Source organism: Silurus meridionalis, chromosome 13 (assembly GCF_014805685.1).
Source record: "Silurus meridionalis isolate SWU-2019-XX chromosome 13, ASM1480568v1, whole genome shotgun sequence".
NCBI lineage: Eukaryota > Metazoa > Chordata > Actinopteri > Siluriformes > Siluridae > Silurus > Silurus meridionalis.
In genome coordinates this window covers 3,411,632-3,434,840 of record NC_060896.1, presented here as the reverse complement: position 1 = coordinate 3,434,840, position 23,209 = coordinate 3,411,632, and the positions used below count along the sequence as shown (strand labels likewise).

Sequence of the window (23,209 nt, the reverse complement as noted above, 5' to 3'; positions counted from 1 at the left end):
GTGCACTTTATATTTTATACCAGACCATAACGCACACGGACACTTTATTGACAATCTAAAGCACCCTAAATTGTCTATGTTTACTGTTTCACTGTTTACTGCCATAAGCATTTTTTTGTATATACATCCTTTTTTTTCATATATATATATATATATATATATATATATATATATATATATATATATATATATCTTTATATCTTTGTATATTCTTATATATTATTTTATATAGTTTTTATACTTTATTTATCAGTCTTGTTTTTCTTTGTTTTATTTTTCTCCCCATCCTATTCCTTGTGCCGGACCGTCGTAATAAGCATTTCACTGCATGTCGTACCCTGTATGTATGTGTATGTGACAAATAAAATTTGATTTGATTTGGGACAGTAAGCAGTTCAAGTAAATGATATGCTTTCATATAAATAACTGTATATACCTTAAATATTTTTATAAATATATATATATATATATATATATATATATATATATATATATATATATATATATAATTAATATTTAATTGTTCAACTGATAAAAATTTATTGTTTCTCTATTTATTTGTTTCAGTAGTGCACAATCAAAAAAAAAAAAAAAAGAAACATGCAAGATGTACAATGTCCACTAAGATTATGATTGCCTGAGATGCCATGTGACTGTGACACATGATGAAGTGTGGCGTATAAAACATAGCTGCCTTCTCTTTCTCTGTACAAGGCAATGGGTCAAGCATCTCTGAAGATGGGTTCTATACTTCTATGGATACTGGTGCTCAGTTTTTCTGTTTTCATTTTATCTTCAGATCCTAGCTGCACTCTACAGAATCATTTGGGGCCAGGCTTCATTGCTGATGGAGACATTATCATTGGGGGTATATTCCCTTTTCACTACAATCAGGAAATGCCAGATGTGAACTTCACATACAAGCCTGGACCAGTAAAGTGTAATGGGTAGAAATGCCTTCTTAACGCTCATTATATTATTTTATCATTATATTATTATTTATTTATATTGTATTATAAGGTAAAAATGGGTTTTTAAATTGTTGTCCTATTTTGTGCATTGTAATATTGACCAGAAAGGACTCGTGGTTAAAAATGCGTTTCAAATATAGTTAAAAATGAAGAAAATGTAAATCATGTCTTACTCAACATTGTTTTTCAGACATGTCTCATTAATGTACAGTACCTTGGTGTTTATCAATTCCGAATTTTACTGTTACTGATTCTCACAGATTTGATCCAAGAGCTTTTCGCTGGGGTCTGACCATGAAGCTTGCTGTAGAGGAAATTAACAACAGCTCTGAACTGCTACCGAACCACACTTTAGGCTATAAAATTTTTGATTCCTGTGCACACCCATTAACGGCTCAGAGAGCCGCTCTGGCTGTGATTAATGGACCAAATGAAGCAGACAAACAAATGTGTAAAGGTGCAAGCCCGATGTTGGCTGTTGTTGCTGAGTCTGGATCCGATGAGTCTATTGTGGTTTCTCGAATTTTACAACATTTCAGGATTCCAATGGTATACATTTTATCTAATGACAGAAGATTTCTATATTTGTAACAGTTCATTCATGTACTCTAGTAAAGTGATATTAATTGAGAAAGAATGAGAGAAGAATTGCATTGGGGAAGAATGCATGACATTTTATGCTTTCTCCTGTTTTGTGACTTTATTAATAACTAAATGTGTATAAAATGTAAAAATGGGAATTTACATATGAAACCTAAAGTTTATTATAGGAGCTCTGTTCTATTACAGGTCAGCTATTTCTCTTCCTGTGCCTGCCTCAGTGACAGACGAGAATTCCCGACGTTCTTTAGAGTCATCCCCAATGATGCGCATCAGGTGAAAGCTATTGCCAAGCTGCTGATACATTACAACTGGAAATGGGTGGGTGTTGTGCTGGGGGATCACATACATGGTCACTTCGCCCTGCAAGGACTGCTTGAAGAGCTAAAGGGTACAAGTGTGTGTATCTCCTATCAGGAGATGATCCCCCTGTTATACAACAGCCAGAGAGTGATAGAGATCATCCGTGTGATGAACAGCTCCACTGCTCGGGTCGTGGTGGTGTTTTCAGCTGAGGGGGAACTCACACCTTTTATTAAGGACTATATGAATCTGAATGTTACTGGAATTCAGTGGATTGCCAGTGAAGCTTGGGCGACAGCTTCACTGTTCACGGGAAGTGAATATTACCCTTTCCTAGGAGGCTTGATTGGGTTTGGAATTCGTCAGGGCCAAATTCCAAAGCTGAAAGATTACTTAACAACAGTGAACCCACAGACATACTCCTCTAATACACTAGTGCATGAACTGTGGGGTGCTTTGTATGGGTGCTCTCCCATTTCCTCTATTCCCCTTAATAATCCGTTGCCTCTATGTACTGGGAAAGAGCCAATAAGCAAGCAACATTTTGGCTTCATGAACACATCCAGTCCTCGCATGTCTTATAATATATATAAAAGTGTATATGCTATTGCTCACTCCCTCCACCAACTAACTTCCTGCAAACCTGGAAATGGGCCATTCATTAACTCCACATGTGCTGACAATAGCAATATCTACCCTTGGCAGGTAAATACAGTTCTGCAATTGTCCACTAATTAAATGAAATAATTGTCTAATCTCTTTGTCAATGCTGAAGTATTTCTCGATTTATTTATAGCTCAGTCTGTAGCTCGACTTACAACAATAATGGCCACCCACAAAAAAGATGATTAAAGTTAAAGTATATTTTCTACTGAGCCTTTTTCGTCTAAGGTACCTTTAGGTTACTGTAATTATTTTCCATCACATGTGTCTCCACAGCTCCAGTATTACCTGCAACAGGTCTCCTTCACTATTTCAGGAGAGTTAGTGAGCTTTGATATGAATGGTGACTCGATCCCATCCTACGATCTGATCAACTGGCAGAGGGGCACAGCTGGCAATATCGAGTTGGTTAAAGTCGGCATGTACGATGGGTCTCGTGAGGCTGGAAATGAGCTGGTCATTTACAACACTGCTATCACATGGGCTGGAGACAAAAGCGAGGCAAGCTGCTCTCGGAATTTAGTTCAGTTGCAGTACAGTATGGGCAGTAAGTGGTGGTAAGTTTGGTGAAAGATTACATCAGGGTCAGAGGAAGTGGTAGCTCAGTGGTTAAGGCTCCGGGTTAATGATCAAAAGGTGTGTGGGGGGGTTCAAGCCCCAGTATCACCAAGTTGCCACTCTTGATCTTTTGGGCATGGCCTTAAACCTGTGCTCCAGATGTAAAATGTTTTTAATCAGACTGCTGTTGTGAATTCAAAAGCCTGTTTTTTTTTTTTTTTTGCTTTACTTATGCCTTTTCAGGGACTGTGATGGAGCCCAATAGATATATAGGACATCTAATACATGAAAATGCAAATCTCAATTAGCCTAATAGATTTTTTTGTTTAGAAAAAAATCAGTCACTAATCAGAAGAGCTGTGACCTATATATGTTGCTCTGTCCAGTATGGGAAAGAATCTGTACTAGTCTGCACAGAAGGTACATAAATGTTGTATACATATATTTTTGGATTTATGTGCAGTAATTGCATTCAGTTAGTGTGAGGTGAATGAACCACGGCTGCCGAATCATGCCTGGCTGGCTAAATAGGCCAAATACAGTGTTTGACCTCTGCAGCCTTTTGCTGGAACCTGGTCAGTGAGGCATAATACCAGTATCTATTTTTTTGCAAGCTCTTAACACTTTTAAAGATTATGTGTCATGTCTTAGATGTTGCAATGCAGATTTACAAGAATTTATATACAGATTTAGATGATTCTCATAATAGTAATATCTTGGACTCTCAATGGAAGAACATGAATATAGGAGCAATAATAGTTAAATAAACTATTTATTTAGTGAATTAAAATAAAATATATGAAATATTGTAAAATATAAATAGTTTAATCTGTTGTAATGTAAAATAGGGCATAAGTGCTACTGCTATACTGTATACTATTATAATTTGTACGCTTTGACAGGTGATATGACTTTTAAACAATTCAGTATGTATGGGTGTATGGGTACATTTTACTGTATTATGACGGAGATTTTTTGGGGGAAACAGGTGCCAGTCTCTATTTGCAGTGACAGCTGCCCACCAGGATTTAGAAAAGCTGTCCATAAAGGGGAGCCTCTGTGCTGCTTTGACTGTGTACCATGTGACAGTGGGAAGATTAGTAATCAGACAGGTCGGTGGTCTCAGTCAAATATAATAAAGCAAAACACTTGCCTGAATCCAGTTTTAATTACATGTTTTGTTCTCTTTTAAGATTCAGTAGACTGCATGGCCTGCCCTGAAGATTACTGGTCGAATGTTGACGGAACAGAATGCATTCCCAAGGTTATCGAATTCCTTTCCCATGATGCAATGGGGTTAATACTGACATTTATTGCTGTTTTGGGGGCCTGTGTCACTTTAGCTGTATTTGCAGTCTTTCTCTACCACAGAAACACTCCCATTGTGCGTATGAATAACTCTGAGCTGAGTTTCTTCATCTTGTTCTCCTTGACCCTGTGTTTCCTGTGTGCACTGATCTTCATTGGGGAGCCCACATCCTGGTCTTGCATGTTGCGCCACACTGCTTTCAGCATCAGTTTCTCGCTCTGTATCTCGTGCATCCTGGGGAAAACCTTAGTGGTGCTCGCTGCTTTCACAGCCACCCAACCTGGAAACAATGTCATGAAATGGCTTGGGCCTATACAGCAGAGGATCATTATTTTTAGCTGCACCCTGGTCCAGATGATCATCTGTGCAGCATGGCTCATATCGTCCCCTCCAGTCGTCTACAGAAACACACAATATCAGCGCTCTAAGATTATTCTAGACTGTAGGGTGGGATCTGAGCTGGCCTTCTGGTGTGTACTCGGCTACATTGGCATTTTGGCCTGTTTGTGTTTCATTTTGGCCTTTCTGGCTCGAAAACTACCTGGGAATTTTAACGAAGCGAAATATATTACTTTTAGCATGTTAATATTTTGTGCAGTGTGGCTGGCATTTATACCTGCTTATGTCAGTTCACCTGGTAAATTCACCACTGCAGTCGAAATCTTTGCTATTTTAGCCTCAAGTTTTGGGCTTCTTTTGTGCTTATTTGCTCCAAAGTGTTACATCATTCTACTTAAACCAAAAAAGAATACCAAACAGCATCTAATGGGGAAATAATAATAATTAATTTCAGCATAATCAGGTTGTACACACACAGACATTATATATATATATATATATGTGTGTGTGTGTGTGTGTGTGTGTGTGTGTGTGTAGGTATAGCTTATGTTCTTATACAGGTATTGGTATATATAGTTAATATTCACATAAAACATAAGAATGGGGAAAAGATGATCTCTGACTGTCACACTCAAATGTCTCCATAGTTTATGCAGAGTAGTGCAAAAAAGTGAACAATAGTTATTTGGGTGTAAATTCAATGTTTATAGGAAAGGTCAGAGGAAAATTACCAGATAATGTAAGGTTTAAGCTAACAGAAAGAATATAACGAGTCAATTAATATTTCTTTGCTAAAATCTGAGGCTATCATGAGCATAGGCTCACTAATACTGGACAATAAAATAAAATAAAATAAAATGGGTCTGTGCCCATGTGCGTAATTCAAGTTGCTGTTTTTCAGCTAACAATAAAGGTGTTTCAGTCTGCAGATTCATTACACACAGGATAGTTATTGTTTTTTGCACCATTCCATGTAAAGTCTAGAGATGTTTGTGTGTGATTATCCTGGGAGATCAACAGTTTCTGAAATAGCCAAACCTTTATTTCGGTACTAACAACCAAGCCACAAAGTCGCAGATATCACACTTTTTAAAATGTGGATAATTAAACTAATTGCATCTAATTGTTAACTGCATTATTGTGCATGTGTACAATAAATTGGACAGTGAGTGAGACAATTTCATCACTGAAATTGTCTTTAATAATTTACGTTTGTAAACAGAAAATAAAAAAGAGGCCGAAAATAATATGTTCAGTTTGTTTCTATGTCACTATTTGAATTTATGCACTACTCTGACACCAATCACAAAGCACCATGAACTCACAGATTTATCCAGTCCACTTACTGCCATGTTTTAGGTGGTGAGAGAAAACCAGTGTGGAAAACCACACAAACAATAACCCCAGTTCATGACTGAACCTAAAGCTATTATGCATTGATGCTTGTTTTCTTAATTAACTTTAATTAATTGCTAATAATATTAGAGAAATAATATTATTAGCTAGCCTCTAAAATACCATATTGTGTGGACAGTAAGCAGTTTAAGTAATTGATATGCTTTCATATAAATAACTGTATATACCTTAAATGAAATCATTATATATATATATATATATATATATATATATATATATATATATATATATATATATATATATATATATATATATAATTATTATTAAATTTTTGACTGATAAAAATTTATTGTTTCTCTATTTATTTGTTTCAGTAGTGCACAATCAAAAACAAACAAAAAAAAGAAACATGCAAGATGTACAATGTCCACTAAGATTATGATTGCCTGAGATGCCATGTGACTGTGACACATGATGAAGTGTATATAAAACATAGCTGCCTTCTCTTTCTCTGTACAAGGCAATGGGTCAAGCATCTCTGAAGATGGGTTCTATACTTCTATGGATACTGGTGCTCAGTTTTTCTATTCTCATTTTATCCTCAGATCCTAACTGCACTCTACAGAATGATTTGGGGCCAGGCTTCATTGCTGATGGAGACTTTATCATTGGGGGTATATTCCCTTTTCACTACAATCAGGAAATGCCAGATGTGAACTTCACATACAAGCCTGGACCAGTAAAGTGTAATGGGTAGAAATGCCTTCATAACACTCTACTAGATCATTATATTATTTTATTATTATATTATAATTTTTTTATATTATATTATAATGTATAAATGGGTTTTTAAATTGTTGTCCTATTTGTTTTATTCTCTTATTGACCAGAAAGGACTCGTGTATAAAAATGTGTTTTAAATATAGTTAAAAATGAAGAAAATGTAAATCATGTCTTACTCAACATTGTTTTTCAGGCATGTCTCATTAATGTACAGTACCTTGGTGTTTATCAATTCTGAATTTTACTGTTACTGATTCTCACAGATTTGATCCAAGAGCTTTTCGCTGGGGTCTGACCATGAAGCTTGCTGTAGAGGAAATTAACAACAGCTCTGAACTGCTACCGAACCACACTTTGGGCTATAAAATTTTTGATTCCTGTGCATACCCATTAACGGCTCAGAGAGCCGCTCTGGCTGTGATTAATGGACCAAATGAAGCAGACAGACAAATGTGTAAAGGTGCAAGCCCGATGTTGGCTGTTGTTGCTGAGTCTGGATCCGATGAGTCTATTGTGGTTTCTCGAATTTTACAACATTTCAGGATTCCAATGGTATACATTTTATCTAATGACAGAAGATTTCTATATTTGTAACAGTTCATTCATGTAGGTTACATGTACATGTAACCTACATGAGCCTTTCTCATCTACGGTACATGTAGGTTACTGTATTTATTTTTCATCACATGTAAAGTGATATTAATTGAGAAAGAATGAGAGAAGAATTGCATTGGGGAAGAATGCATGACATTTTATGCTTTCTCCTGTTTTGTGACTTTATTAATAACTAAATGTGTATAAAATGTAAAAATGGGAATTTACATATGAAACCTAAAGTTTATTATAGGAGCTCTGTTCTCTTTCAGATCAGCTATTTCTCTTCCTGTGCCTGCCTCAGTGACAGACGAGAATTCCCGACGTTCTTTAGAGTCATCCCCAATGATGCGCATCAGGTGAAAGCTATTGCCAAGCTGCTGATACATTACAACTGGACATGGGTGGGTGTTGTGCTGGGGGATCACATACATGGTCACTTCGCCCTGCAAGGACTGCTTAAGGAGCTGAAGGGTACAAGTGTGTGTATCTCCTATCAGGAGATGATCCCCCTGTTATACAACAGCCAGAGAGCGATAGAGATCATCCGTGTGATGAACAGCTCCACTGCTCGGGTCGTGGTGGTGTTTTCAGCTGAGGGGGAACTCACACCTTTTATTAAGGACTATATGAAACTGAACGTTACTGGAATTCAGTGGATTGCCAGTGAAGCTTGGGTGACAGCTTCAGTTTTTACTGGAAGTGAATATTACCCTTTCCTAGGAGGCATGATTGGGTTTGGAATTCGTCAGGGCCAAATTTCAAAGCTGAATGATTACTTAACAACAGTGAACCCACAGACATACTCCTCTAATACACTAGTGCATGAACTGTGGGGTGCTTTGTATGGGTGCTCTCCCATTTCCTCTATTCCCCATAATAATCCGTTGCCTCTATGTACTGGGCAAGAGCCACTAAGCAAGCAACATTCTGGCTACCTAAACACATCCGGTCCACGTTATGCTTATAATATATATAAAAGTGTATATGCTATTGCTCACTCCCTCCACCAACTAACTTCCTGCAAACCTGGAAATGGGCCATTCATTAACTCCACATGTGCTGACAATAGCAATATCTACCCTTGGCAGGTGAATATAGTTCTGTAATTCTCGACTAATTAAATTATATAATTGCTAATCTCTTTGTCAATGCTGAAGTATTGTTTAATTTATTTGTAGCTCAGTCTGTAGCTCGACTTACAACAATAATGGCCACCCACAATTATTAAAGTGAAACTATATTTTCTTCTGAGCCTTTCTCATCTACGGTACATGTAGGTTACTGTATTTATTTTTCATCACATGTGCCTCCACAGCTCCAGTATTACCTGCAACAGGTCTCCTTCACTATTTCAGGAGAGTTAGTGAACTTTGATATGAATGGTGACTTGATCCCATTTTACGATCTGATCAACTGGCAGAGGGCACAGCTGGCAATATTGAGTTGGTTCAAGTCGGCATGTACGATGGGTCTCGTGAGGCTGGAAATGAGCTGGTCATTTATGACACTGCTATCACATGGGCTGGAGACAAAAGCGAGGCAAGCTGCTCTCGGAATTTAGTTCAGTTGCAGTACAGTATGGGCAGTAAGTGGTGGTAAGTTTGGTGAAAGATTACATCAGGGCCAGAGGAAGTGGTAACACAGTGGTTAAGGCTTTGGGTTAATGATCAAAAGGTGTGGGGGTTCAAGCCCCAGTATCACCACGTTGCCACTCTTGATCCCTTGGGCATGGCCTTAAACATGTGCTCCAGATGTAAAAAGAAAAAAAAAAGATGTTTTAAATTAGACTGCTGTTGTGAATTCAAAAGCCTGTTTTTTTCTTTGTTTTACTTATGCCTTTTCAGGGACTGTGATGGAGCCCAAAAAAATATGTAGGACATCTAATACATAAAAATGCAAATCTCAAATTATCCTAATAGATTTTTTTTTTGTTTAGAAAAGAATCAGTCACTAATCACAGAGCAACACACACACATTTGCTCTGTTGCTTTGTCCAGAATGGGGTATGGGAACTAATCTGTACTAGTCTGCACAAAATGTACATAAATGTTGTATACAAATATTTTTGGATTTATGTGCAGTAATTGCATTCAGTTAGTGTGAAGTGAATGAACCACAATCTGCCGAATCATGCCTGGCTGGCTAAATTGGCCAAATACAGTATTTGACTTCTGCAGTCTTTTGCTGGACCCTGGTCAGTGAGGCATTATACTAGTATCTATTTTTTGCAAGCTCTTGTCACTTTTAAAGATTATGTGTCATGTCTTAGATGTTGCAATCCAGATTAATAAGACTATATATATATATATATATATATATATATATATATATATATATATATATATATATATATATATATATATACAGTTTTAGATGATTCTTGTAATAGTAATATCTTAGACTCTCCATGAAAGAACTTGACTATAGGAGCAATAATAGTTAAATTACATCTTTATTTAGTTAATTAAACATGTAACGGCAATGTGCTACTGCGATTTTGCATAATATTATAATTTGTACGCTTTGACAGGTGATATGACTTTTAAACAATTCAGTATGTATGGGTGTATAGGTAAAGTATTCTACTGTATTATGATGGGGATTTTTTTGGGGGAAACAGGTGCCAGTCTCTATTTGCAGTGACAGCTGCCCACCAGGATTTAGAAAAGCTGTCCGTCAAGGGGAGCCTCTGTGCTGCTTTGACTGTGTACCATGTGACAGTGGGAAGATTAGTAATCAGACAGGTCGGTGGTCTCAGTCAAATATAATAAAGCAAAACACTTGCCTGAATCCAGTTTTAATTACATGTTTTGTTCTCTTTTAAGATTCAGTAGACTGCATGGCCTGCCCTGAAGATTACTGGTCGAATGTTGACGGAACAGAATGCATTCCCAAGGTTATCGAATTCCTTTCCCATGATGCAATGGGGTTAATACTGACATTTATTGCTGTTTTGGGGGCCTGTGTCACTTTAGCTGTATTTGCAGTCTTTCTCTACCACAGAAACACTCCCATTGTGCGTATGAATAACTCTGAGCTGAGTTTCTTCATCTTGTTCTCCTTGACCCTGTGTTTCCTGTGTGCACTGATCTTCATTGGGGAGCCCACATCCTGGTCTTGCATGTTGCGCCACACTGCTTTCAGCATCATCTTCTCGCTTTGTATCTCGTGCATCCTGGGGAAAACCTTAGTGGTGCTCGCTGCTTTCACAGCCACCCAACCTGGAAACAATGTCATGAAATGGCTTGGGCCTATACAGCAGAGGATCATTATTTTAGCTGCACCCTGGTCCAGATGATCATCTGTGCAGCATGGCTCATATCGTCCCTCCAGTCCCCTACAGAAACACACAATATCAGCGCTCTAAGATTATTCTAGACTGTAGGGTGGGATCTGAGCTGGCCTTCTGGTGTGTACTCGGCTACATTGGCATTTTGGCCTGTTTGTGTTTCATTTTGGCCTTTCTGGCTCGAAAACTACCTGGGAATTTTAACGAAGCGAAATATATTACTTTTAGCATGTTAATATTTTGTGCAGTGTGGCTGGCATTTATACCTGCTTATGTCAGTTCCCCTGGTAAATTCACCACTGCAGTCGAAATCTTTGCTATTTTAGCCTCAAGTTTTGGGCTTCTTTTGTGCTTATTTGCTCCAAAGTGTTACATCATTCTACTTAAACCAGAAAAGAATACCAAACAGCATCTAACAGGGAAATGATAAATAACACATTATACATGTTATATTATAAAATATAAATATTTTATGACCTGCTTATATTCTGACATAAATAAAAACAGATTCTGATGTATTAATACTTCATTCCACATTTTTTTGCTCATTATATTTTCTTTGTTCATAAACTTTGTTTATTCAATGTAATGAGTTAATCAAATTCAGTCTAATGTGACCCTGAATAGAATAAAGCAGTTTTTAAAATTAGATGTTGTAGATGGTGTAGATGTTTTGATTTTTTTTTTATATCCAAGTCTTTACACACACTATTATAATAAGCTCTTCAAAACCCATGTAAAAGAATTGTTGAAATACAAAGTCAGGTTGACTTGAGGAATATACAGCATGATGAAAGCAAGCACGGCAGAAAATGTTTTTCTTTAATCCGATACTGTCACAAGAAAACTTCTGTGTATTCATATTAGCTAAAAGAAAGTGTAAAAATAGTTTTATGCTTTATTGCCTTTGTTTATATGCTTCCTCATACTTTGGATGGTTTACAAAAAAAATTCTTGAATATTTTGGAAACAGAGGAAAAGGTGCAGTGTTCATCTGAAGGTTCTTGAACGTGCTGTATTCTCCAGGTTGTACAACGTTACGCCTCATGTCTGTAATAAAGTTGTGCCCTTTACAGATGGAGCATTACATTAAAAAAATGGCACACTGCTTCACCACTAGATGCCATTCTTTTAAATTTAAATCCGAAACATATACACATTTCTTTAGGTGTGCCCTCTAGTGGTGATTCCAAGCTCAACACTAACAGTTTTGTAAAATGCACTGCAGAAACCCAATAGTCCACTTAGATTGCACTATAGACTGTATGGTATAAAGCAAGTTACAGTAATTGAGTTCTATTAAAAATGTAAGAATTTGTTAATTGGTCGATTAAACAAAAAATTTGGATTTACAATAAATACAATGTGCCACCCAAAGTTAACTGTATCTGTGCATTTATATTAATTTAACACATTTTTTGTAATGAAAGTTATTATTTTGTTTTATGTGTTGTTAAATTATTTTTGTACACTTCTAACTAACTGTGTCACTGTAAGAGCTGAATTTCTCTTTCACTGTAACACTTAAGTGTACAGATTTCCAATCATTTTTAAAACTAATATACTGTAATTCTTTAAAAAAAATGTCACTAGGTTACGTATGTAACCCTGGTTCCCTGAGGGAATGAGAGCTGCGTCAAAACGCTTTGGGAATGCCTCCGCTTTGTTCATGCTCTGAATCGTGTAAAATTTGGCCAATAGGCCGTCGTGATGTCATTGGCGGGCGACGTCGCGCAAACCAGGAAGCTACAAAATGGAAGCGCGATGGGAGCGACATAAGCTTCTGGAAAAGAGAAGGTAAGAGCTGCAGGGTGGAATGAGCCTTAACTCCAAAGGGAGTGGGAAGACCAGAGGACTCATAAGACAGACAAATGGCATCCACAATCCATCTACTGAGCGTCTGTTTAGTGGCCGGGAAACATTTCCTGTAAGGGTCATAGCAGACGAAGAGCTGCTCCGACTTCTTCCACAGCCTCGACTTGACTCGACAGTAGATTTTGCTTCTCCTGGTTAGGGGTTAGGTAAGGAGAAGGGCAGAATGCCTGCAAAAGGACAGGTCCTGAGGGGGCCGCAGGCACCTTAGACACATACTCCGGTCTGGAGTACCAGATAGCACTGGCCTTGCCAAGCACAAACTCCTGGAGAGATGGGGCCACAGAAAGAGCCTGTAGTTCCCGATCCTCTTAAGGGAGGATATTGCCAGGAGAAAGGCGGTCTTGAACGGCAGATACCTAAGGGCAACATTGGCTAACGGCTCGAAGGGGGGCTCAGATAGAGCCGCCAACACAATGGCCAAGTCACACTCTGGGATGTGTCCCGGGCCTCAGCTTCCAGGCGCCGTGCAGGAAACGTGTCACGAGGAGGTGTTTTCCCAGTGACTGACCCACTGGCAGGGTACAATGAGCCACGATAGTGGACACGTAAACCTTTAGGGTTGACAGGGTAAACTCTGTGGCAGACTGTTCCTGCAGGAACTTCAGAACTGAACCAACCGGGCAGTTGACTGGATCCAGCTGGTAGTGGTTGCACCACGTACTGAACAGATGCCATTTAGCAGCATACAACCACCTTATATAGGGAGCTCTGAAATGGAGAATGGTCTCAACTACCTCAGCAGAAAAACCAGCTGCTAGGAACTGTGCCCCCTCAGAGGCCACAGCCACAGCTTCCATAACTCTTGGCGGGGTGAACCAGGGTTCTCCCTGCCTGTGAGAGGAGATCCCTCTTAGGAGGAATTTCCAAAGGAGGTCCCCTAAGAATGGACAGCAGGTCTACCCAAAAATAGATTCACCTGGGCTCTGTCTGCCCAGGTAGAGACGAGTTCCCTCCTCCGCAAGCCGCATTCATGCACTTGGTGTTGGTGTGAAGTGAGAGTCCTAGGCCAACCGGGAAGACCCAATATTTGGGCCTGTTCATCGATACGGTGGGCGCAGTTGACAGGTTCCAGGGGTCTAAAACGCAGTCAGCGACATTTCAAAGGTATTTTCCTTGTCATTCTCACAGGGCTGGTCGGCGGGCGCAGCCCCAGCCTGGCACTGCTGGGTGGTGTGAGGGCCAAATACAGAGTTGCCACACACCCTGCATCCCTGTGGTGCTTACCTTCTTTCTTTGCAGAAGCCAGTGTTGCTACCACCACGTAGCCATTTTGTAGCTTCTAGTCGTCACGACGTTGCCTGCCGCTGACGTCATGACTTGCCTATTGGCCATTATTTACACATGGTTCAGAGCACAGACAACTCGTGGTGTTCCCAAAGCATTGCGATGCAGCATCTCGTTCGCTTGGTGAACTAGAACATATTTAACCTAGAGACAAAGTATGTGAGGGTGGTGCAGGACATGTATGAGGACAGTGTGACAAAAGTGAAGTGTGCAGTTGGAACGACAAACTGGTTCAAGGTGGAGGTTGGACTGCATCAAGGATTGGCTCTGAGCTCTTTCCTGTTTGCAATGATGATGGACAGGTTGACAAACAAGGTCAGACAGGAGTCTCCATGGACTATGATGTTTGTGGATTATATTGTAATTTGTGGTGAGAGTAGGGAGCTGGTGGAGAAGACCCTGGAGAGGTGGTGGTACGTGCTGCAAAGAAAGGGAATGAAAGTCAGTAGGAGTAAGAGAGAGTAAAACTACTAAAATTCTTGAGACAAAAGACTGGAGGTAGCAGAGCTGAAGATGTTGAAATTTTCCTTGGGAGTGATGACAATGAACATGATTAGAAACAAGTTTTTTTATAGGGACCGCGCATGCAGGATGTTTTGGGAACAAAGCTAGAGATAATGCTGAGGTTGGAGCCACTAGGAAGGAAGAGAAGAGGAAGACCAAGAAGGAGGTTTATGGATGTGGTGAAGGAAGACATGCAGGTAGTTGGTTTGAAAGAGGCAGATGATGTAGAGAACAGGGGGCATGGAGACGCATCATTCGCTGTGGCGACCCTAATGGAAGCAGCCAAAAGAAGATGAATGGAAAAATGTACAGAGACATTCTTGATAAAAATCTGCTGCTATCCACCAAGATATTGAAGATGCAATGAGGGTGGACATTTCAGCAAGACAATGATCCTAAACACAGCCGAGGAAACTCTCAATTGGTTTCAAAGAAAGAAAATAAAGCTGCTAGAATGATCCAATCACCTGACTTGAATCCCATTGAAAAAAAAAAAAAAAGAAAGAAAGATCAGAGGTCATAGAAGAGGCAACAGAGCCTTCAAGATTTAATGACTTTTTTGACGGGCACAAGTCAAACTACCGTAGTTTGGAGACCCCTGTTCTACACAAAGGCCCTTTCATCCGGCCCGTGGAGACCTTTTTGTCTATGGAAAATAAATTACGGAAATTTACGTGTATCCTGCCAAGATCAGCCGCCGCTTACGCGGACGTTATGTTTTTACCGAATTAAAATAGAGGCACGCAGTAGTGCGTTATGTTTTCCAACCGATCACTACATTGAAAAAACTTTTTCTACTTTCGTTCACAGTCAATGAGATGATATACCGCCATCTAGTGGCGGAGTTTTTAAATTGAGTTGCAAGCAAATGACCTCCTTAGGGACAAGTTCAAAGAAGGACTGGTAGGTTTTTACCAGTTTTGCCAAGGAAGACTTTCCTAACGTCAAAACCTTTGCATCAAGGTACCTTTCAATATTTGGAACAACATACCTGTATGAACAAACATTTTCAAGAATGAAATACGTAAAGAACAATTTGAGAACAAACTTCTGATGATAATCTTGGGTCACTGTTGATGTTAGGGACATCAAATCTAAAGCCAGAAATGTCTGCTATTCTGGCATCCAAGAAACAATTTCACCATTCCCACTAATACAGGTTTTCATCTGTAGTGTATTAATGTGTTATTAAATAATAACTGAATAAAATAATATTAAATAAATAATCAAAAACAACATCCATGTTTTGATTCTTTTTTATTTGGACCTCGAGTGCGTAGTCAGCCCCCGAACTGCTGTTTGATAGTTAATGTGGCCCTCGGGCTAAAAGGTTTGGAGACCAATGGTGTAGAAGAATGGGCCAAATCACACATGAGCAATGCATGTAACTTCTCTATACAGGAGGCATCTTGAAGCTGTTATTACCAATATTTTGTATGAAGAATTAAATACATAGTGTTCAATAATTTTCCGTGTCATTTTATATTTTTATACATAACTTCATTTGTGGACATGTATTGTTTGATTTCTTGGATTGCATGGGTTGTTACCAACATCTGGTGAAAATTGTCAATAGCTTCTTTAGAAATATATTTACTGAGAAAGATGGTGACGTGTGAGTGGGTGAGTGAGGACCCAAATGCAGTATGTGACAGGGTTAAGCAGAAAACAGGCTTTAATAAAGAAACACTAGACAATGGGGAAAAAACACAGTCCAAAAAACAGTCCAGGGTCTGAAACAAATGCAGGGAAGAAAAAAAACAAAGTCAAAAACAGTAAAAAAAAATCCAAAGCCGGCAAACAGAACAATATAGGCAGGGCAAAAAAAAAAATCCAAACCAGGTCCTATGGAGGCAGAGCATAGCAGGGATCAGAACAGGAACAGGGACAGAAACAGGAAAAGGAAAAGGAAAAAATTTACTTTGGAAGCCAGTGAGATCATCTGGGCCCGAGCTAAAGTGTTGGGTGTCTTTAAATACCGGGAGATGCGGGAAAAATGGCAAGATGACCGCCGAACCGGAAGTGAGCGCCGTGTGCCCGGAAGATCGTGACAATATATATATTAGGGGTGTCAATCTAGGTGTCAGGCGCTAAGAACGTTCTGGAGGCCGAGTGAATTCAACGAAGGCTTTTTAATGAGAAAGCAAAAAAAAGGGCAAGGCAGAAAGCACAGAATAACACACTGAAGCTAGTAAGCTAAGCAACAACCAAACGGAGTAGTTTGGGCAGTTCTGAATGTTCGCAAGCCTAAGCTGTAGAACGGACGATGAGCATGTGGATAAACAGGGTCTTTATAGTGTGGTGACTGATTTGGACCAGGTGTGGATGATTAGTAAGTTGGTGAGCTGCTTGGAGTGATTGGAGGGGTTGGCGAGGGTGTGGCTGGTGGATCCCTGACACTAGGAAAGTATTTAATTGCCATTAATCACATCTTAATTGCACATTTTTATCTCTACTAAATGTACCTAAAATTTATACTTTTCAAGTTTTATATGCATGTATACACATTATATATATATATATATATATATATATATATATATATATATATATATATATATATATGTGTGGAGAGAGAGAGAGAGAGAGAGAGAGAGAGAGAGAGAGAGGCAAAAGGTTGTAAAGGTAAGTCAAAGTAAAGGTTGACATCTCTGAACCAACCAGGGGTCAGCAGAGACATTGCCTATAAAATAAGGAGTGCTCATTTCTGTCCTCTTTAAATGCCAACCAAACATGTGTATGCCTAATATATTTCATCTGCATTTTCTGCTTTGTATACAAACAGGCTTTGCATGTAAAGTGCTTGCTAAGTTTGAAATCCAAAGTATATTAAAGGAAGGAGACATTATGATAGGTGGAATTTTCCCTGTTTATTCAAGACAGGAGAATATATTTTTTTCATTTGATACCAAACCACCAATGCCAGAATGTAAAGGGTAAGTTTGAAAAAAATTCTAAAATTAGGTAAAAATTGTGAAGGAAGGTTACTTTTCTATTGTTCTTTGACTTAATGTCCCCCGCAGATTTGACCTACGAGCTTTCCGCTGGACGAGGATCATGATGTTGGCAATAGATGAAATTAATCAAGATGATCGTTTGCTTCCTAATATTTCTCTGGGATATATAATTGTGGATTCTTGCTCCTCTCCTACTAATGTTTTGCGAGCTGCACTTACTTTAATGAGCACATCAGAGCAAAAGCTTTCTCAGTGTCACCCACCTCCTGTTTTAGGTCTTATAGCTGAATCAGGATCTACTCAGTCATTAGCTGTGGCTGGAGCAGTCGGACCATTCAACATACCTCTGGTAATACAATATGAATCTTGTGTAAAAGTCTTTAATGCAAAAATGCAGCAATTGTACTGATGTGTAACGTCTTTGACTAGGTGAGCTATTTTTCAACATGTGCATGCTTGAGTGACAAAACAAAAAATCCTACATTTTTCCGAACAATACCAAGTGATTACTATCAAGCAAAAGCTTTGGCTTTCCTTGTCAGACGATACGGGTGGACCTGGATTGGAGTTATTCAGTCTGACAATGATTACGGACGAAATGGGATATCAGCATTCACAAAGGAACTGGAGGCTCATGGGGTTTGTATTGCATTTGTTGGCACAGTTTTGCGCACATACCCCCAAAATAAAATCCTAGAGGTGGTTGAATTGATAAAACAATCAACTGTGAAAGTGATTCTTGCATTTGTGCCAGAAAAAGACATATATCCTTTAATGGACGAAGTGGTTAAACAAAACATTTCAGGAATACAGTGGGTTGGAAGTGAAGCCTGGGTAACTGCAGACAGTCTTTCCACCCCGGAAATGTTCAAATATTTTGGAGGAACAATAGGATTTGTGGTCCGAAAGATGGCCATACCTAAACTAGGACCACTTCTCAAAGAAATCAGCCCTTATAATGATCCAGAATCTGTTTTTGTCAGTAATTTCTGGGAAACAGTGGTAGGCTGTAAGCCTCCATCTCCAGTAAATTATTTGCGTAACAGCACAAAAATATGCTCAGGAACAGAAAAAGTTGATTACACAAACAAATTTTTTGATGTAACACAACTTAGAGTTGCATATAATGTCTATCAGGGGGTGTATGCACTCGCACATGCCCTACACCAAGGAATGTTTTGTGAAAAGCCTGAAAGCAGAGTGTCAGCGCCGTGTCTTAATGCTTCCCAGATTACCCCGAAATTAGTGAGTGTTTACTGCATTGAAACATTAAATGGGTTCATAATGGAAAACCTTTTATTGATTATTTTATACTTTTTGCTCGTAAGGTAACTGAGCAATTGAAAAAAGTGCATTTTGTGGATGCATTTGGAGAGGTTGTGTACTTTGACAACAATGGAGATCCTCCTGCTTCATATGAAGTCATAAACTGGCAGATGAGAGATGGGCAAGTGCAGCATGTAGGAGTTGGTCGTTTCAGCACCTCTGCAAATGGAAAATATTCGCTCATGATTAATGAAGAAAAGATAATCTGGAGCACAGGAAATTTGGTAGTATAAATGTTTTATAATTAAATAGTATTATTTTTATACTATTAATCATCTAACATGTGCTCTATTGTCCCAGACACCAAAATCTGTTTGCTCAGAAATCTGTCCACAAGGCACAAGGAAAGCACAAATTAAAGGTTTACCTCTGTGCTGCTTTGACTGTATTCCATGTGCTGATGGTTCTATATCAAACACAACAGGTGAAGTGACCTGCTTACTAATACTGACAAAATAATTACACATTATATTGATGAAACATTCTACAATCCTGTTTTTTTTTTTATTTTAGGAGCAACAGATTGCATCAACTGCCCTGAGGAGTACTGGTCTAATGAAAGAAAAGACAGCTGCATCATGAAATTAATCGAGTTCTTATCATACACTGAAACAATGGGCATAATTCTTATGGTTTTATCACTACTGGGTGTCTGTTTAACATTTTCTACTTTGGTGGTGTTCATTCACTTTAGAGACACACCAATTGTAAAAGCAAATAATTCAGAACTGAGTTTACTTTTACTTCTTTCTCTTATATTTTGCTTCCTCTGTCCTCTCACATTTATTGGTGAGCTGACAGTCTGGTCCTGCATGTTGCGTCACACAGCATTTGGTATTGCTTTTGCCCTCTGCATTTCCTGTATGTTGGGGAAAACTATTGTTGTGGTAACTGCCTTTAGAGCAACTTTACCTGGAAATAATGTGGCAGGAAAGTTTGGTCCAACTCAGCAAAGAGCCATTGTGTGTTCATGCACTGCAGTTCAAATCGTTATTTGTATTCTTTGGCTAAATGTTGCACCACCATTTCCTAATAAAGTCTTTGAACAACGCAGTAAGAAAATAATTTTAGAGTGTAACACAGGCTCAGATGCTGCCTTTTATGCTGTTCTAGGTTACATTGGTCTTCTTGCCATAGTGTGTTTGGTTCTGGCATTTTTAGCCAGAAAGCTACCTGATAATTTCAATGAAGCCAAATTCATCACATTTAGTTTGCTTATATTCTGTGCAGTTTGGATCACATTTATTCCAGCTTATGTCAGCTCTCCTGGGAAGTATACAGTAGCTGTAGAAATATTCGCAATTTTGTCTTCAGCTTTTGGCCTACTGTTATGCATTTTTGTACCAAAGTGTTACATCATTTTAATCAAACCAGAGAGAAACACAAGAAAACATGTAATGGGAAAGAATCCAAAGTTTAATTAAATGCACTTTACTTAAAGCTGTTAAGAATTATAATAAAATATAATCTATTTATGTAAAACTATATTGCAAAGAAAAATATGATAAATATTATAATATATGACAGATTACTTCTAGGAGGCTTTAAACACAATGGAAGTTTACAAATTGAAAGTCTACAAATCATGGATAATTCATAGTAATTAAAGTAATGTTTTCTTGTTTTATGATATTGTTCATAATATTGCTTCACGCTTAAAACAGTTTACATAAATGTTTCTGAAATGTTCTGTGTAGCTCACCATTAAATGATAAAACCAACATGTGACAAATAAAATTGTGAAAAAGATAAAATGATTAAATTCTATTTATTTCTATTATAATATAGTTTATCACCCAGACCATGGATAAGCTTTTTGTTTTTTTTAATAAGAGGAAATACCTGGTCATGCAATATGTGCTCTGTAGCACCCAGTGAATATGGTGGTACAATGGCCTATTGCTAGATTGGTCAAGAATTTGCAAAGGTTCCTAACACATTTTTGAGTGCTTCACCACCACATTGCCTAACCACTTATGTCCCTGCTGTGAGGTAAACCCAGATTTCTTACCTTGAATCCAGTAATGGATTGAACTGCATTCCAGTTAAAAACTCCAGTTAAAAAAATCATAGCCACAGCCTCAAAACTTAATCATCCAGACTTCTTAAAGCAGTTTGTAGTGGGTGTAGATGCTTTTGAGACCCCGTCATAGGTGTACTGTTACAGAGGTTTAAAGAGAAATTTAAAATGAATGTTGCATTCTTTTCATGAAAACTTTTCTTAGCAGAGCTAAATTATATAATGTATAATATTACAGGAATGTAACCCTAGCTTGAGGGGGCCAAGCACCTGTTCCTGATCTACACTGAATACAACAATCTTGAAAAACTCCATTCTGCAAAAATATTGCTAAGACTAGCAATCCTAAGACTAGCAACCTGGCCCCTGTTCTTTGCCAGGTTTAACATTTAGATAAATCTTCAACCACTTGGCCTGCAAAAACACTAGCTGACTTACTCTGCCTAAACCACACCACAAAATTAAAAAAATACACCCTTAAGAGATTATTCTTCTTTGTGTTGTGTTGGAGACATACATTTCAAGTTTGATAAAAATTCAGGATGGATGCCTCGAGATGAAGTTCCACCTTTATACCCTGACAGCAAAGGTGACAGGGACAGTGGTGGTTACCTATACCTGACATCCTAGACCAAATTTATTCAGTTTCATCCTCATTGTCTGGGTCCAAAGACCTATTGAGAGACCCCAAAATAGATAGGGTTTGCCCTATCAGATTTTAGACAAACTCCAACTTCCAACAGCTTGTGCAGCTTACAAACATGGCTGCCACAGACTACAACACCCAGAACTCATGTACAATCCTATGCTCGGTTATTTCAGTTTCCAAAGAGATTTGCAATGTACCTATTCTGTTTTTTTACACTTTCAGTCATTACCAGTACCATTGGTTTTTATAACTTTTCATCTCTTGACTCTGTTAAATGCTGAATGCCTGACCTACTGCCTGTTTTTGACCCTGTCTTTGATTTGAGATTTTATATTTGCTTGCCTTGACTCAATAAATTGCCTGAATTGCATTTGCTTCTCTCCAAGTTATTACGTGACATTTACATGGAAAGTGTACCATTCTGTATAGACTGGGTATAAAAATGTTAAACTTGGTGCACTGCTTGGTTTCATCAGATGTGAGATCTTTAACGTGTACCGTATTTTTCGGACTATAAGCCGCTACTTTTTTTTCCACGTTTTGAACCCCGCGGCTTAAACAACAAAGCAGCTAATTTATGGATTTTTCCTGGGTTTCTCCCAGTTTCACAAACTTCAAGCCAAAAAACTGAGCGACATAACATTAGACCAATGAAATGTCCGAACAGAAACGAAAAAAAACGCACCTCACCTGTGTTCTCAGCTGCTTGGCATCGGGAGAAAAAACTTCACCGATGGAGATTTTTAAACGCACGACGATGCCAAAAGAAAAACTCTTGAGAGAAATAGTTGTAAAAGGAAGGAGGAAGACAGTGAACAATGACTTTCTTGGTAGGCTACTGTTTAGATACAAGCCGTTGTAACGCATTGAGTCTGGGTGAAGGGAGAGCTCGCTAACTCCAGTTACAACAGAAATCATATAAACACAGACAGGTTTCCAAAACTTGTGCTTTTTTATTTTTCTTGGCAACAGCATTACGGGTTAGTCAAAGAAACTTAGAAATGAGCAACAGAAAATAATAATGACATATTCCTCGGTCTTGCACACATGCAGCAATACCGGAAAATGCAGTGGCAGGCTATTCACAAAATGCCGCTCTGCTCTTAAAGGAGCCACAACATATTTCACCCGTTACACGGTGTAACAGACACTCTCTTTCATTAAAGCCTGTGTAAAGTTCATTAGTTTTAGTGTAGACGGCTTATAGACAGGTGCGGCTTATAGTCTGGAAATTACGGTACATAATTCTATAATTGTGCCTTTTTTGGTAGTGATTTTAATTCACGTTTCACTACAATGCAAGCATGTGCTCCACTCACTGTATGTTAGATATTTACATTTACATTTATGACATTTGGCAAATGAATTTATCCAGATAGCTTTACATTTATCTCAAACGTACACCGGAGCAGATATGGGAGTTAGAGGCCTTGCTTAGGGGACCAAGAGTAGTAGCTTGGTGTGGCTGGGATTTGAATTTATGATTATCGGATCCAAAGTCCATTGCATATGCTATGCCATGGTAAAATTCATTGCCAAAATGTAACTTCTAAAGCAAGGGTTCTATTTTAAAATGTAAGGATTTAATAAATGTGATTTTCTGTGGCAATTATTTGTGTTAACAAACCAAAAATAAGACATTATTAATATTAAAAAAGAAAAACAACAACTGAATCTATACAATGATGCAATCAAATTAATTAGTATTACGTAAATAATCAAAAATTCTCCAAATGATAATCAGGGTTAAACTAATTCTTTTTTTCACCAGGTCTAATAATGTAGCTGTCATGCTTACAATGTCAAAATTTGACACACCTCTAAAA

General features: G+C 38.3%; 2 protein-coding genes and 1 pseudogene across 2 annotated transcripts; all 3 read left to right on the top strand.

Annotated features, from left to right (window-relative positions):
* Positions 1-874: 874 nt before the first annotated feature.
* Positions 875-5,181, top strand: LOC124396006 (extracellular calcium-sensing receptor-like). The gene is made up of 6 exons (XM_046864929.1): positions 875-947; positions 1,232-1,520; positions 1,761-2,579; positions 2,814-3,038; positions 4,084-4,207; positions 4,289-5,181. The coding sequence occupies exons 1-6, from the start codon at positions 898-900 to the stop codon at positions 5,179-5,181; spliced, it is 2,400 nt and encodes a 799-aa protein (XP_046720885.1). The 5' UTR covers positions 875-897.
* A 1,441-nt stretch (positions 5,182-6,622) lies between these two features.
* On the top strand, positions 6,623-11,195 carry LOC124395917 (annotated as a pseudogene).
* A 5,240-nt stretch (positions 11,196-16,435) lies between these two features.
* On the top strand, positions 16,436-20,138 carry LOC124395916 (extracellular calcium-sensing receptor-like). Its single transcript, XM_046864805.1, has 7 exons — positions 16,436-16,478; positions 17,217-17,367; positions 17,455-17,737; positions 17,818-18,633; positions 18,717-18,941; positions 19,015-19,117; positions 19,228-20,138. The coding sequence occupies exons 1-7, from the start codon at positions 16,436-16,438 to the stop codon at positions 20,136-20,138; spliced, it is 2,532 nt and encodes an 843-aa protein (XP_046720761.1).
* The last annotated feature ends 3,071 nt before the right edge of the window (positions 20,139-23,209 follow it).